This window comes from Sorghum bicolor, chromosome 1 (assembly GCF_000003195.3).
Source record: "Sorghum bicolor cultivar BTx623 chromosome 1, Sorghum_bicolor_NCBIv3, whole genome shotgun sequence".
Classification (NCBI taxonomy): Eukaryota; Viridiplantae; Streptophyta; class Magnoliopsida; order Poales; family Poaceae; genus Sorghum; species Sorghum bicolor.
Genome location: NC_012870.2, coordinates 18,473,882 through 18,491,699, shown reverse-complemented (window position 1 = coordinate 18,491,699; position 17,818 = coordinate 18,473,882). Strand labels below are relative to the sequence as shown.

Below are 17,818 nucleotides of genomic sequence, written 5' to 3'. Positions count from 1 at the left end.
AGAAACTAAGTTTTTATCATTGGGACTGCCCTGAGTGAACGAAGAAGACTGGGGGAGAGGAAAGGGCCAACTCTTTGTGGGCTTCATTGATGAAGCTTTCCTTAGTAACGCTCCTACTTTGTTTTAAGCTGGTCGTTGATCACAACTACAACGCTGGTTATTTCATAAATTTTTTATAGTTTCACAACATATGAATTATAGATTGTTTTTTTAGAGTTCATGAATTATAGATTATGAAAGAATTTCTTATAGTGAACCTAAAGATATAAATCTTGTATTACTAACTTATATAATTTTTTAGAAAAAATATTGGTCAAAGATGTAAATGTTTGCTTTAGGACAAAACTAATACCATATGTAAATAAAATGAAGAGAGTAGATGTAGTTAAAATCATGAAAAAAAATAAATTAAATTTTCAAGGCGCAATAGGTTTGCGCTATTGCTTATAATCCCTGTTCCAAAATAAGTCTTATTTTGTTTTTTGAGGAGTCAAATATTTTTAACTTTAATTAAATATATACAAAAAATATTAATATTCATATTATATACCATTAGATAGATTGTTCAACTTATTTTTATAATAAATTTATTTATAGTTATAAGTGTTGTCACTACTTTTATAGATATAGTTAAATTTAAGAAAGTTTAATTTGATCGGCATAAATATTATGATAACATTTATTTTGAAGCGGAGACAAACACATGGACTACCATGCTGAACCTGGAATTGGCTGGCGATGGTTTGGCGGGACTGGGACTGACCGACGGGGCCCTGCATGCCGCACACGTGGTCCGTGGAGCTCCAGTTCGTCACGCATGTGAGACTAGTGGGAGTGCCGTATCATGAAACATTGTCCGGCTGCAGTCCGGTCAGCATAGGTAAGGTCCGGCATGGTATAATTGGTAGGCACGGCTGTCCTTCATTGACCTTCCAATCCAGTTCTCCTGTCTCCGGCGACCTCGCCTTAGCGTACAAAGAGAGGGTCTAGTCTTCATGTTTGTTAGCTGTTAGATTGAGAGCTTTAGTGTTTGTGTGCCTCTATGGCTTTCGTCTGCTTTATCATCGTCCTCGTTGCCGGAGCTGTGCCGTCGTGGTTCTGCCCTGTCTTCCTCAACGCCGACGTTGCCATATCCAAAGTTAGTGGTAATAAAATAAATCTCCTCCACCTCCTAGCAGATCTCCACTCCTTCACCCCGCCGCTACATCAACATCTTCACGCCGCCATTGAGATCTGCTCTATCCCGCCCAACTTCCATCACCACCGCCCGCTTTCTTCTCCAAACAGCAGCCTCTAGTTCTTGTGCTTTCTTCAGCTAGGTAGCTCCTCCGCTGGTATTGGTTTGACTGTGCCGCCACCACCTGGGATCTTGGTTTGAGCTTCATCTTCGACCGTTGGTGACGGCCCCAATTTCATTTTTCGGTCACCGGTGTACGTCAACTCTACTGGCTCAGCCGTCCCGTCTACAGCCGATGCTTTGCGCGGTCCGTCCACCTGGGTGTATACGTCTCCGACGCCCCTACGACCATCCGCTGGCTGCCATGTCCTCCCCGACTCCGGCGATGATGCTGCCTCCCGATCCAGATGACGATGAAGGATTTTGTTGTAACCAGATCTTCTTTTGAGGACCTTTATGTAATTTGGCTGTTGTTTTAATATAATATAAGTGTTTTTTTTAAAAAAACTGCTCTTTAATCTATGATCCGTGTCTCATCACTACTCTTTTTTTTTGTTTTGCAGTACTCTCTCTGCTCGTTCAAAAATAGCTTCACACATCTAATTTTTAAGTAGTTATTGAACTGTTAAATTTAACCGAATTATAGATGTGACTTGACGACTAAGACGGTTGTTGATCGTTTTGCTGAAATTTAGTTGATAAGACGGCTGATGCTTATTTATTGTAAAAAGAAAAATATCGTACTATGGTTAATAAGACGTTAGCATAAGAGTAAATCCGCCCTTTGCCACATTAGGACTCATCTTTGTCAAGAGAAATAGGATAAAGCCACATTTTTCAGCTTCTTTGTCTCCTCCTTGTCTCAGCAGAAATTCAGGAGGTCATGAGCTAAAGCTGACCGGGTGGAGGCCGTTTGGTTCAAAACAGCTCGAACTGCTTTGTGAAGCACTACCAAAGGGGGGCCCAAGTCATTAGGCAGGATCTGTACGCTCAGGAAGCTGTGCACCTTCATGCATGGGAGATGCATGCACACGTTTTTCTGACACAACACAAGTCGACATTTACCTTTTATATATAGGAGTAGAGTAGTTTTGATACTACGTACTATGATGCTAGTCAATGTGGCTTGATGACTAAAAGACGGCATTACTTAAAACAAGAGATTACGCCGTCGCCATCTCCATTTGCCAGATTTTTTTGATACACTGTTATAGCAACTGAGGTTCCGGGTCTGCCGTGTGTTCTTAGCCCCCTTCGGTGCTCCGATTCCTGCTCCAAAGCACCAAAGCTGGCACGCTACTATTTGTTACTGTAGCACACATTATAGTAGAGAAGAAAACAATTTTAATTATGGATAAAATAGACTAAAGAGGAGCTAGAGGACTTGCAATTTAGGGTTTTTTCTAGCTTCGCTACAGTCAGAGTCCAGAAACACCCCTTTAAACAGGCCCTTGATCGATCTGAGAGCTCCTTCATATGATAAAGTAGCTACCCCACCTACCCAACAAACATGGATGACCCCATCTCTCTCTTCTTTCTCCCATGGCCAAAACCTATTAGCTAGCTTAGCCCAAGTGTCAAGTACGTACTTCAACTCAACATCCTGCCTCTCAAATCACTAACCATTCTTCCTTGCATTTCAGTTTCACATTATGGATTCAGCTCTCCCTCCATTTCCTTCACATCTCATAACATTTTCGACGTGGCACTGCAGGAGGTGACTAACGTACTAGCAATATTACTTAGGCTGCCTTTGGATCCATCCATCCAAATTCCCATAAGCGGTAGTAGCAAAGTTAGGTTCATTTAGCTTTTGAGACTACGAAAGCTAGCTTGTGAAGTTGGCGGATGTTTGGATCGGAGACCATCCCAGCTTCTACGACGAAGCTAGATTGTGGATTCTGATAAGGCATCTCATTTAAACTATGTAGATCGGTTGAAGCTATCTTTAGCAGCAGGCACCTTATTTTAAACTGGGGATTTTATATATAATATATGGAACACACAAGGCATGCATGGGCACGCGCTGCGGCCTTTGGCTTGTTCGAGTGAGAGCACATACAGTATCTTACAGGAATATGCCGGTGATAGAAAGGAAAGGAAAAGGTACTGCATGCAGCATATACGCACCTTCTTGCATGCATGGGCATCCACCGGCAAATACAGCCGCCGCCTGCCGCTACGCACAAAACAATGTAATCCAGCATTATTTTTGCACAGGATTTGTCTGTTTTCCTCACTGTATATAGGGTGTGTTTAGATTCAATGTTTTTTAGATTTTGACATTCGTTTGTATTTGACAAATATTATCTAATCATAAACTAACTTGACTTAAAAGATTTGTCTTGCAATTTATAAATAAACTATATAATTAGTTATTTGTTTAATCTATATTTAATGCTCTATGTGTGTACGTAAAATTTAATATAATGAGGAATTTTATAAATTTTTGGGTTTTTGAATATATCTAAACAGACCCATGGGCTGACTATTGATTTGTATGCATGCACCTGTGACCAAGTACCCGGCAAAGCGCGCAACCAACATGTCGGGAACGCTCTTTCCGGGAAGCCCACATCGTCGTTTCACCTCCGTTTTTGTCTCTAGTACGTCTTCCCTCGGTGGAAAATGCATGGCTCTGTGCAGAGAGAAAAACTGTTCCCCGATCGGCTCCCTCTGCTGATTTTAGTGCCTACGTACGCTTCACGTTCATCGAGTGATCAAATTAATAATTAGTACTAAAACCCAAAACGGGTGTGGGAGACCAGCTAGCCGTGAAGAGCAGCACACGTTTTTTGGCGGAGGCAGGCATGGCAAAGCAGTTGGTCGACATGGGCGGATCGATGTCACGTACAGCCGTACAGCTAGCGCGCAAAGAGTGAAGAGACACGCTGACCATACCCGGCCGGTCCGTTTTCTTGGACTGGCACGCACCCATCGTTTTTTTTTTTTTTGAAAGAGAAATCGCGGCAAGGCATCCGCACCTTGGCCTCGATCCACGCCGTGTTTTTGTCATCTCGCTTCTTCCTCCGATGTGCAACGCGATGTCGATGATATACTATATATATTTGGCCATGCGTGATAGAGGCTAGCTCTACAATCCCCATTAATATATCCCTGCCGGAATAAGATTTGATCGAGTCACATTTGTTTTGCGGATATATATGGTGCGTGCCGTTCAGGATACGCCAAAGAAATGAATGAAGCCCCTTCAATCAATTTATGCGCATCGAACAATTTGTTGCGATTCTGACAGAAAACGTCCGATTTATTATGCTCGAGCCCATACGACCATAATACCCGCCACTCCTGCCGTCCAAATCCATCCTGAAAGGACGATGGGGGGTGTGCAGTGCACTGAGGCCCTGTGTAGTGTTCTAAAAAACTTCTCAAAATTTTTTAAGATTTTTTTTACATTGAATCTTTAGATACATGTGTGAAGCATTAAATATAAATAAAAATAATAACTAATTATATATTTTGTGTGAGACAAATCTTTTAAATATAGTTAATTTATCATTTGTAACATCCCCGATGTTACGGTTACTAAAAGTAGATCATGTCATCATGAGCATTGCATAGTATATTTGTTAAGCACACACTGATGCACTAACTTAAAATAAGTTTAATTTGGTTGAATGTGCTTAGGGAATTAAAGTATGCTTATTTTGTGTATGGATGTTTGTGTTGGTGATTAAAACCCTAGAGTGAAAGTTTTCCGAGAGCTTAAGGGGGGAAACCCTAATTTTAAAACCCTGGATTTGCCCCTTTTGTGCAATTCAAAAACCAAGCAAAATTTGAAGTTGAGTTCAAAAGCAAAGTTGTAGATCTTGTCAAGATGTACAACTTTGGTGTTTTGAGTTTTTGAAGTTTCAGTACAAAATTCAAAGTAATTTTGAAAATACAGATTTCCAGAAATTGTCCCCTTTTCCAATTTGAATCTCCAATTCAAAATCTATTTGGAATCTTGAAAAGTGACCAACATAAAAGTTGTAGATCTCAAAAATTTAAACAACTTTCATGTTGGGAATTCTTCGAGTTGTTTTGGAAAATCAAAAGTAATTTTGGAATTTCTAATCTGCCCCAATTCAAAATTGGAATTTTTCCCAATTTGAGATTTGAATTTCAAACTGTTTGGCTCAAATTCATCCCTTTCCATTTAAAATCAGCCTGGGACCCTTAAAGATGTTTTGTAGCATTCAAAATTATGAACAAGTTTTATTTTGGCAGAATTTTGACTTCTATTCAAATTTTGGTCGATTTTCGCAAAAAGACAGAAAGGGGGAGAGATATGGACGGCTACAGTAACCGATAGGGATATCGGCACCCTGTCCAGCGCGGCCACCGCCCGCGCAGCGCCGCCTGCTTGCGTGCAAGCACGCAGCTGCTTGCTGCCAGAGTCGCCAGGCGACATGGACGCCCTGGGCTCGCTCCTCCCTCCACTTGAGCATCAACGTGGACGACGCCGCTCGTTTTCACCGTCCACGGCCGAAGGAACCCGACGTCTTCCTCTTTGAAATTGACCGTGCTCGATCCCTCTCACACCAAATTAAGCAACCCAGAGCTTTCGCCACCTCTTTGCGAACCCAGTGCACTTCCAAGTTCCCTCTCTAGTCCGTTCAATCGCCGGGGCTACTCTTTCTTCTCCATCTCCGGCCAAAACCGCCGCCGAGAAGCTCCCTCCATGGCCACGTGATTCCAGTAAGTGGCACGCGTTCCTCGCGGTTGTTTCCGGTTCTTCTTCAGCTCCTACAGCTCATGTGTTCACTCTTTCTTCTTGGACGCGAGCAGGATCGCCGGAACGACGCCGTGGAGCTCAGAGCGTCCGCCCGACGACACCGCCTCCGTCGCCAGCAACCTAGGCTACTTCCCCGAACCTTGCAGCGTGAGCACCACCCTCCCTAACCCCCATGAAAGCTCGCCCGGCTGTCCGTTTGCACTCTACCAGGCCCTAGCGGCCGGCCGAGGGTCGGTCATGGCGGCCGCCCGCTCTTCTCGTGACCAAGGTGGTAGAGATAGGGTAGAGCGTGGTTAGAAGGTGTCAACGGGGTCGTAAACTCGAGGCGAAGCTGATGCGCGCGCGCGGGGGGCCGAAGGCCTCGCTACCGGCCGCTGGAGCTGCGGCAGTGTCGCCGCGCGTGAAGGGGACGGAACTGACAGGTGGGGTCTGCCTGTCAGTGTCCCGCAGAGAGGAGGGGAGGCGGCGCCTGACGAGCGGGACCCGCTCGTCAGCGACCGCGTGGGGAGAGAGAGCGCGCGCGCAGCGCGGATGCGGGCCGGAAGCGCGTGGGCCGGCCTGCGGCCCAATTTCCAGGCCGTCCACTGCGCAGTATCTTTTTCTTTTTCTTTTTGTGCAGTTTTTGTTGTATGTTTGAATTTATATAGAAAATCATGTACTGATCCAAAAATTATGAAATTTTTTGTGTAGGTTCTATAAATTTATTAGAACACAGGAAAAATACTAGATTTTATTTTCTGATAGTTTGCAGGTATATATAAATTGTCTCTGTTTATTAATAAATAAATCGTCCATGATTTTTAATAATTTATGAGTATATCCAAAAATCATGAAATTTGACATGTGAACTTGTGTTACTGTTATCTAGCTTCAGGAATAATTTCAGCTCTTTTTGATAAAGTATGATCTGTTTCATAATAAAGCTATTTAAAATAATTATAAAAGAAATAGAAATAATTAATCCTTTTAGGGTTTGAGTGGTATTTTGGATTGATTGACAACCAGTGGTTACTTAGCATGATATGCTCCCTGGTTATGGATTATTTTATATAAATGATCTTTGTTGTTTGATAGCTACACAACATTGCTTAATGAAGATGATAAAATTTGTTTAGTAGTAATCTATGCTTTGATAGCTAGAATAGTTTGTTTCTTTACCATGAAGGTAAATTGTACTCGAGGTAGTTATGTTTGTTGTTATCATCCAAGAACATGTAACCTGTCTTTATCATGTCATGAGCATCTAATTGATCATGCATATGCACCTTTACGTGTAGACTACGCTCCGGAGGAATCTAATCCTCAGTGGGTTGCTTCCGAGTTTGTGGATCCATCTGGTTTTGCTGAGTTGTCGGACTTCCCTTCCGGTCAAGGCAAGTCCCGGACATTAAACCCTATCCTTGTATTTTCATAAAGTTACTTATATCACTTGAGTTAATATGATGCATTAGGTGAATAAGAGTTGAGTGAATCCTATTTGCTGCATTATCCACCATGATGATTTCCATATTAACCTTGATACTTGTTTTATGAAAATACTTAGTATGCTTAGCCCTGATTATTAGATAGGTTTTCAAATGAGAAAGTTTGAAGGGTTGTTGTGGAATACTTTTATGGTCAATGATGTTTCAACTTGAGACCGGTCGGTGGACTTGCTTTAAGAATGGAGTCTTAAAGTAGTCTGTGTCGATTAAAGACTGTTCCGTTGGTGGCCTGCTGTGATTGAGACCTTTGAGTACAGCCCACATGCGATGGTAAGCCTTACCTATAGCTATTCCGATACTTGAGAACGGCTAACCGCGTACTGGGAGTGGAGAGATGGCGAGAGTAGCGTGTACCCACCTTACGGATCTGAGATGACCGGGAAACATCTAGATTGGCTGTAGGATGGTGGTGTACTGTACTCTCGGGTGACGCTGGACCCGTTCTTGTATGGGAGGATCTATAGAAAAGGTTGACATATGCAAGATTAAGTTCTACATATGTCGTGTGGTACTGAATCCCCAGCTGGGTTTAATCGATTTGAATCGCCGTGTTTCCTCGGATATGGAGCCTCAATCCTCACACCATCATCATAGTAATAAATAAACTTTAGTATAAGAAAGATGTGGTTTGCTTATGAAAGTTTGATAATAATTTTGATTAGTCATAAAAGATGATTTTGAGTTAAAACTTGAAAGTAGGTTTTACTCTTAGTAAGCTTTTTATGCAAAAGAAATTATTGATCTTGATAAAGCTTTACCTTGAATCCCCATAGCCTGCATACCTGAGTCTTCACCTCTTTTCTAGTCGGTTAAGTCTTGTTGAGTACTTTTGTACTCAGGGTTTATTTAACCCATGTTGCAGGTGAACCTTTTGATCAAACTTTTGATGGTCGTTGTTTCTTCACTCTTGTGGAGGAGAGTGATGATGATGAATCTGATGTGTGACCTTGGGCAAGTAAAGCAAGTTGTGTGATTAATGATTTATGTAATATAAAGTTTCGAACCTTTTATGTACTAAACACTTATGGTTTGTAACCTTTGGACTTAAGTTTCAATCTATGTTATGTAACCTTTCCGCTTTTACTCTGATTTATCTTATATATGAAAATGTTGTAATACTGTAATGCTTAATGAGGGAATTCCTGAAAAGAATGTAACGTGGATGATTCGGGTTTCCCGAGGACACCCGACAGACTTCTTGAGTCATTTGGAACTCGTGCACGTCGATCAGAAGTCTTTGAGACAATGATGGGTGCATGTGGGCCACTTAATTTAGGAGGTTCTGCCACATCATTAGACAATAATTATCAAATACAAAAGAAAATGCTACATCAGCTAAACTTAAAATTTTTCATAAACTAAACAAGGGCGTGGCTTGAAGCACCGTTCATGCATTTCCTAAAAAAACACAATTCGAACGGACAACAAAGGTCTTGTTTAGATGCGAAAAGTTTTTGAATTTTAACATTGTAGCATTTTCGTTTTTTTTACAAACATTATCCAATCATAGAGTAACTAGGTTTAAAAGATTCGTCTCGCGATTTACAGACAATCTGTGCAATTAGTTTTTGTTTTCATCTATATTTAATACTCCATGTATATACCGCAAGATTCGATGTGACAGCTTAAAAAAAATTTGGTTTTTAAGGTGAATTAAACAATGCCTATGACCTTGCCTCTCGAAAGTCCTCGACCATCAAAAACCTCTGCCGCTAGCTGGAATATATAAGCTAGCTTTTGCCCGCAAAAAATCTCCAAGTTTGTGGCTCCTCCTCCTCGCGCGCGCGCGCGCCGGCCGACCCCGTGCCGTGCGCCGCGCGCCGCTTGGCGTCACGTAGCCGATCAGGTCCATGGGATGCGATGCGAGTGCGCGACGTGGACGCGCTCGTCGCGCGGGGTCGGCGCGCGGCACACGGGCCGCGAGCGCGGGGGTCAGCGCTCCCCGCGCGACACCTGTTGGCGTCGGCGACCGCAAGCGGCGGGCGCTGAAGCTGAAGGCGTCGCGCGCTGCCTGGCGACTCCGGGACTTTTTCCCCCGGGGACGCGTGACGGCGTGAGCGGTGCCGCATGTCCTGCCCTGGCCGGTAGAGTAGTTGACGGGGGCTCGCGCGCGCGCTGGTCCATCGATCAGGTTGACAAGTTTGCGTGCGGCGGTGGACACGGACTGCCACCAGCACGAGCCCGACCGCGCGGTGCTTGCTGGTCCAGAATGAGCTTAGATTTTCCAGTACGCATGTTGGAGCTCGGTCTGCCGTTAGAAAAGAAAAGAAAAGAAAAGAAAAGGTGCTCGAGAGCTTACTAGATGTGCATCGGATAATTTTTTGGATATCATTTCTTTTGATCAGGAATGAAAGCAGAGGTAGGCGTGCATCAGGGAAGGCTGTATATGGCCGGGACAGAGAAGAGTGGTGCTGCACTGCACCTGCACTGCTCTATCGGAAAGCTTCGAGGCTGTGGATGCCGTATGGCCGTATGGGGGATATATACATATCGATCAACATGGAAGAGAGTGGAGTATATACAAGGCACAAACTACAGATGAAGCAGCAGGCCAAAATGCATGCCGACGATGCTTCAATTATATGATCAAACTACTCGATCCTCCTCTCAACATTCCTCATCCCTGTATTCTCGGTATTTCAAACAGGCGAACAGGATTCCAATCCAAAGCTGGAGACGACAACACCGGCCGGCACCGTCCTTTCACGGCGCTGTACGCCTCTTACAAGTTTCGGTCTTTTTTGACAGGGTGAGGTTCTTGCAGGCATTCATGGCGCTGTACACATCTGTAGTTTCGGCCTTTTTTGACGGGGTAGATGAGGTTCTTGCAGGCATTTCACGGCGCTGTACGCCTATATAGTTTCGGCGTTTTTTGACGGGGTAGATGAGGTTCTTGCAGCCATGTGTGCCCTGCCCTTGCTCATCCCTAGACATGGCGATAACGAGAAAGATGTCTCTGGCTTGCCCTGCCAGTCAGTCAGCACAACATATATTCCTCCAAGATCGTTTGTACTGCACGGACGAGAAACATGAGGCTGCAATCTTTCCTGCTCCATTTTACAGTACGTACGACAATAACAGAATATATGCACTTGGCACAAAAGAATCGATTCACGCAGGCACCTGCAAGATAGAAATAGAGGCCGGTAATTTTTACAAGAATATATAAGTGTTTTATGACGACATTTTGAGTATACCACATTAGTCATAACAATACTTGATGTTTTCATAAAGTTGGCCAAAAGCAGCATTACCAACTAAACTTGCATTTGTCAATCAGGGCACAAACCACATGTCATTGGCCTCATTTTCAAGAAAAATGAGGTAAAACATAACATGTAATAAACCCCAAACAAAAAAAGAAGATAAATTATGGAAAATACACGGACGGTTTTAAAACTTGGACGATGATTTCATCTAGATTCTAAACTTTTATTTTTGGACTTTGGGGTCTGTAAATTTGTGCCGGGTTTCAACACTATTCTAAATGGGTTTCACCCACTCAATTCACGGACGTGGCATATGCTAACTCTGTGTTTCAAATATATTCAAGATTAGTGCTGTATATTAAATAAACTCTTGCATGACGATGCCACCTAGATCCCTTCTAAAATTCTATATTCGAAACTTTCTAATAGGGCCAAACAAGGTACCTAAACCTATGCAACTGTGCTAATTGTTAGATGCTAATTGTTAAATTAACCTATCTAATTATTAGCTAGCTAATTTTACGTAGGAGTTTTTAGTGTTAAAAGAAGTCGCCGCCCTGGAAGCCAGACCTTCTGCCACAAAGGGCAAAGCTAGGAGAGGGGTCAATGCCCCCAGGACGGCCATAATTTTTTACTTAGGCTTTGTTTAGCACTTTTGTTTTTGTTTGACAAGCATTGTCTAATTATGGAGTAAATAGGCTTAAAAGATTCGTCTCGCGATTTACAGGCAAATTGTATAATTAGTTTTTATTTTCATCTATATTAAATGTTTCATGCATATGCTGCAAGATTCGATGTGACGAGGAATTTTGAAAAGTTTTTGGTTTTTAGGGAAACAAGGCTTTAGTATATATATATATATATATATATATATATATATATATATATATATATATATATATATATATATATATATATGTATGTATGTCAACTCATGTTATTTTAATCTGAATTGTAGTATTGGACAGTGCTTTCACACCTATGAACAAACACACATCCTTCGCTACTATGAGCACCTATAAGATGGGAAAATAGTATTGTTAAATTGTCCAATACTAGAAAAAATCAAAAAAGAAAAAAAAAGAGCAACTCATTGATGACTCAGTGGTCAGGTTCTACCAAAACCTAAATAGATGAGGTATTAGCTTGGTTTGTATAATTTAAATCTCTTGGACCGGCCCACTCCATGTACAATTTCGGGCTCCGCTGGGGCCACCGACATATATAAGGCAACAATTATGCTTTTAACTTTTTTTAGCAATACAAGAAACTCTTGAATTTAAAAACTGTTTTTTTTGGAACATTTGGAGATGTTCTTAGGCCAGTCTCAATGCATGTTTCATGAGAGTGTCATGCACATTAAATAGGGTGCCACATAAGCAGAATTGCTGACTTGGCAGGGTCATTAAATGAAGGAGTTTCATCAAATGAGAGAGGAGTTTCATCCCCATGAAACTCCTGTGGCTCGGTGTCGACGAAAGCTGGTCGGCAGTCTACCTTGGGGTATACCCACGGTAATAGTTTATCGGTAGACGGTGCGCAAACTACGAACTCGATGGTGACGCAAGACACGGACAAGCTTTTTATCCAGGTTCGGCCGCCGAGTTGGCGTAATACCTACGTCCTGCGTCTGGTTGTATTGGATTGTGTTGAGAGAATATGATGTCCTAGGGGGGTCCCTTGCCCCTCCTTATATAGTCTGGAGGGCAGGGTTACAGATCTGGAAACTAATCCTAGTTGGTTACAATTGCCATAGATAGTTCGATATCAATTCCTATTCTAACCGACTAGAATCTTGCTTGATCTCCACGTCTTGTTTCCTTGCGCGAAACTCCGAGCTGTCGGATCAAGCCTTGAACTCGTCTCGTAGTGGGCCAAGCTTCCTGACTGAAGTCTAGCCGTAAGGGTATAGGGGTTTATACCCCCACACTCGGTTACCTAGTTTATAGTCTTGATAATTGTACCATAAAACTATGCATTGAGACTGCCCTTAGCTGCTAGTGGATCTGAATAGGGCTTTAATCACAGTGGGTGCCGTAACGCCTAATACCGGATCGGAGTTGTCTCGGTTCTCCCTGTGTAAGGACTCTTTGATCTGTGTCTTTTAATCCGTGCTTATCATATCTGGACAATGTTGCTTACATGCCTCAACCAAACCACTCAATGATCACGGAGCCACGGAGTTTCTTGTGTGTGGCCAGGGCTCTCTAACGCCAACCACATATATAAAAAAAAGAGCATCTTATAGTTTTATCGCAAAGGGACTTCGTTCACATCTCAATTCGTGTTGGTGATCCAATCCAATTATCCATACCTTTTGCGTGGAGACACAAATTTATAAAAATTTAAAGTTCTATACACGATACGACCCCATACGCATCTTATCGATCGTGTGCTATATATATGACGTACGCAATTATCACACTTTTTGTTTTGCCACGCCTCGCACGATTTATCATGGGAGGCTGGGCCGGGCTGGGCTCCAAGTAGACGTGTGAGCAGAGCGTTCGGCGTTCGACAGTAACGTGTATACGTGGGAGAGTGTGGAGTCGTTTACTCGTTTGCGATTTTGTACCTTGCACGACGATGACCTCATGAGCACGACGTCCACGAGAGGTTTTCATTTTTCGAACAAGGAACATGATATACACATGATAAAAATCTCATTCCCAAACGCCTACCTATGAGAAGTACCTCTCGCCAAGACGTATTCCTAAATCTAGATGTCGTAGTCCGATCGACCAAACACACGCGCTCGCAATATGTATACGTTTCTAGATTGTTCTAATGCGCAGTGAATTTGATAGTATTATTTCTTTATTTATATTCATCGTCAAAACGTAAGAATATCTTACGAGCTAGCTGTACTAACCTATTGGAAAAAAAAATATAATTAATATATCAGAGCACGTGTAGCTGAAGAATATGTATCATATATATTTGAATAAGCGTAGTAGTAAAGAAAATATATTCACAATGTTTTTTTAAAAAGTTATATAAAAAGGTTAAGTTCTACTGTTGATTTACTACTCCCTCTGTCTCATTGAATGATTGAAGTGTCATTTTTAGTTTTTAGATTTCTTCTTTGACTGTTTGTCTTATTCAATTTTTATGTAAATAGTAAAATAAATAAATTATTTTTATTAGTAAAATAAGTCATAACAAAATAAATAATATTTATATAAAAAAAAAGACAAACGATCAAATAAGAAGTCTACAAATCAAAAACGACATTTTCAATAAGACGGAGGAAGTAGCTGATTATACTAAAAAATATTTTTTTTTTTCCTGAGGCGCAATAAGTGTATACCCTTTTAATTTGTGAGCACTGTACTAGTATTAATGACCAAAACGATTGGTAATTTGAGCTGGCTCCCAAAGGACAGGAGTCCTGGACACCGAATTTACCCGTGCTGGAAGTACTCCTTCGTAGGAATAGGAACGCGAGCTGGACCCAACACCCCAAGCGGCTGTTGTCAAAAAAAAAAAAAAAAAAAAAAAACACCCAAGCGGCAGCGGGGCAGACGGCTCCCATCGTCTGTCGTGTCCTTGTCATCGTGGCGTGGGCGATATAAATAGGCCGCAACCCCCCCACCTCCCTCTCAAATCAAATCCACCGCCCCCCACCTTCATTGATTGATTGATTACAGCCCGTGAATCCTTCTTTCTCCCGTCGAATCGGAGCTTAAGCAGCAGCAGCAGCAGCGTCAGCAGCAATGACGGCCGTGCTGAGGAGAGCCGTGGCGCAGCGCTTCGCGTCGTCGTCGTCGCCGGCGACGTTCGGGCTCCGGCGGTTCCTGCAGGAGCAGCCGGCGTTCCGCCCCGCCGTGCCGCCCGACCGCGGCTTCATGCCCCTGGCGGCCGACCGGATCCGGGACCTCGGGGTCGTCGGCGTCGCGTTCCCGCGGATCAACCTCGACGGCCTCGTCCCGCCCGCGGCTCCGGCGACGGCGCCGGCCAGGCGGGAGCCGACGGACGCGGCCGCGCTGCCCGCGGCCGCGAGCCTCACGGTGGAGGAGGCGCGCAAGGTGCTGCGCGCCACGCAGATGGAGGCGGCGCGCGCGCGGATTCGGGCGTCCGGCGCCGGCGCCGTGCCGTACGCCGACTTCCTGCGCCTCTGCTGCGACGCCGCCGGCTCGGACGCCGGGCCCTCCGTCGCGCGCGCGCTCGACGAGTCCGGATCCGTCATCGTGCTCGGCAAGACCGTCTTCCTCAGGCCCGATATGGTACGATTCTCGCCCCACATCTTCTTATCTATATATACTACGAACTGCTCATTTCAAATCTATCCATCCATCAGCTTAATGTTGCTCAATTGATTCCTCTTCAATTTTTCCCCCTTGTCTAGCTTTTGCTTTTGCAGTTAGGATGTCTTAAAGAGAAAAGACACGTTGGTTTCTTTACTTCTCTCTTGTGTGCTGATAATTTCTTTCCGGGTGACCGGGTAGAGATTTCATTTGGAAACCACAGAGATCTGATGAGACTTTCCGCGTGTTTTTTTCTATGTTTCCCAACAGGAAAAGATTCAAAGAAAGGGTTGGCGCTGTTCTAAAACGATAATAAGAGATGTTGCCACCCAAAGTTTGGGCAATTTTACTCCGCTCCAAGATGGGAGTTTTTCTTCTCTCAAAAACCAGAAAAAATAACTGGATTTAACCCCTCCCCAAACCTTAGAGGGTACACCTCATCATGATTGAAAAAGAAAATCTGAATCTTAACTCCTATGAATGAACATGAGGAGAATTCACCTGGCCCTCTTCTGGGCACCATTAACTTTGAAAAAAAAGAAGTTTGTATTTAATTTGGTTTGGCAAAGTGTAGTATTTCAATAGACAATTTACAGATGTAGCCCCATCACATGCCAGTGGTGGAGGGTTGAATTGATGAGCCTTTCAACTTGTATAAAAATTAGTTACGGATATAGCCAAGAAATGATGTAAGTTAGCTAATACATACATAATGACCAATAACTTATTTCCCAGTGCATTTGCTCTTTCTGGCAATCGTGACACCAGCTAACCTATCATGTGGTGTTCTTGTCGCTAGTTTATTGTAGGGTAAAATTGTTAATTTATAAGCTTATGCTACTTTTGATTTGATTTAGCGTAGGGGAATCTTCTGATTTTGGGGGAGTATAAACCAAAAAAAGTTCATTGTTTGATGATTTTCATTATATGACACAAAAATATATTTCCTTTGATAAAAGATCTAGGGGAGCTCTATTTTTTTTTACATCAGATAGAATAGCTATTTTTCTTTTCCACTTTTTTTCTGTTTCAGACCATGTTGTTCTAGTTACTAACTTACTATTGCTATAATCCTTTTTTTTCCTTGCTGATTAGCTGAATGCATTAGCGTCACTATCCATTTGAATAATAGGATACTAATAATGCAGGGCTCAAAAGTTATGGCTAATCTACTTTTCTTTTGTTTTGGGTGACCGAAACAAAGTTTGGTGAACACTTCACATGGCATGTGAGCCAGATTAGGTCTTAGCATGCTTGGGCAGCACTAGAAGCACCTTCAGCCTTGTTTTTTAAAAAAAAAAATCTTGATTGATCTAGTTGTTTGGTGGCTACAGCCAGACAATTTGGCAATATGTATGTCCCTATGGTAGTGGACTAGTGGTGGTGCCGTGGTGGGCTGTTGCAGAAAGGACAGTTTTGAAAACTTTCACATGATTTACTCTTGTAATTAACTGCATTTTTCTTTACACGCTACAGTCTATATGCTGGAGGCGTGTACCATACATGTTCCGTTTCCAATTAAACAATCTTATTATATCTTGCACAAGCCAATCCCACGTCAGCATGTGCATTATTTCCTTATGCAAACTGCTTATCTATTACAGGCCATGAGGCAAAAAGTTCCTTACTTCCAGAAACATAATAGCTTGAAGCATTTGTATTGTTTTTTGACTACTGCATAAGCATAAATAACATCCAAAAGTTGAGGCATTTGCATTTCATTTGTCCTTAATGGATGCAACCTTCTCCTATCAGCATTGCTCTTTCTTTTGATGGAATCTCCCTTGAAAAAGAAGAGCAGCCAAGTAAATCGTGGGAACGTTTTGTCTTGTGTCTGATGACAACTGCAGGTCGTCAAGGCAATCGAGAATGCCATTCCCGTGCGGCAAGCGCTGCCCGTCGCCGCTGCCGAGAGCAGCGACCCGGCATGGGAGGAGGAGCTGAAGGCCATGGAGGCGCAGAAGGCGGAGATCGACCTCGCCGCGGCAGCACAGGTGCGCCGGGAGCTCTGGTGTGGGCTGGTGTACTTGGTGGTGCAGACGGCCGGGTTCATGCGGCTCACCTTCTGGGAGCTGTCGTGGGACGTGATGGAGCCCATCTGCTTCTACGTGACGTCCATGTACTTCATGGCCGGCTACGCCTTCTTCCTCCGCACCAAGAAGGAGCCGTCGTTCGAGGGCTTCTTCGAGAGCCGGTTCGCGGCCAAGCAGAAGCGCGTGATGCGCGCCAGGGGCTTCGACCTCCGCAGGTACGAGGAGCTCCGGAGAGCCGGTGGCGGCGTGCCCACGCCGGTGCCGCCGCCGCTCCAGCAGGCCCGGACCACCCCCTGCGCGAGTGCGGGGGCGCAGGAGAGCGGCCATTGCCACTCTTACTGCCATTGCCATTGATCTCGTTGGTTTCATTCGTTCTTTTTCTTTTTCGTTTTCATGCCCATTTGGTGGGGATGATGATTCGTGTACCCTTCTGATGCGCGGATGCAAAAAGCATACTGAATTGAGCTGATGACGAGCCGGATTTTAAACTTGGAAATACCTGAGCTAAGCCATTTCCTGTCTGGTCTAACTAACTGTCCAAATAATGCATCTAGCTTCTAGGATTGGCTAGAAACCAGCACTTGTTTTTATTTTTACAACAGAAGTACCCGTACGTGAGGTTGGGCGGAGCATATTATGACGTTGATAGATGTCCTCCAACAAGAAAGTAGGGGTCGACACAAATCTACCATCAGATTTTTCGTTTCACCATCGAATAGTGTACACATTCTCTCTTGGCTGCTGGAAAAAGATGATCTCGAAGCTAGCTCAGCGATCAGCGATTGCGACCTTGTTGGAACCGAGTCATCAGTCATTAGTCATCACTACTTGCTGCTTTGCCGGAAGTGCAGATCGATGACGTTATTATGTTGTCCAGGCCTCCAGGGATGTGATGGGTCTGCAAATTTTTTAGTACAAGCAGTAATAATG

General features: G+C 43.5%; 1 protein-coding gene across 1 annotated transcript; it reads left to right on the top strand.

Moving 5' to 3' along the window:
• LOC8065203 (calcium uniporter protein 2, mitochondrial) lies at nucleotides 14,197-17,417 on the top strand. The gene is made up of 2 exons (XM_002466940.2): nucleotides 14,197-14,834; nucleotides 16,706-17,417. Exons 1-2 carry the CDS (start codon nucleotides 14,325-14,327, stop codon nucleotides 17,240-17,242), a joined length of 1,047 nt encoding a protein of 348 aa, XP_002466985.1. The 5' UTR covers nucleotides 14,197-14,324; the 3' UTR covers nucleotides 17,243-17,417.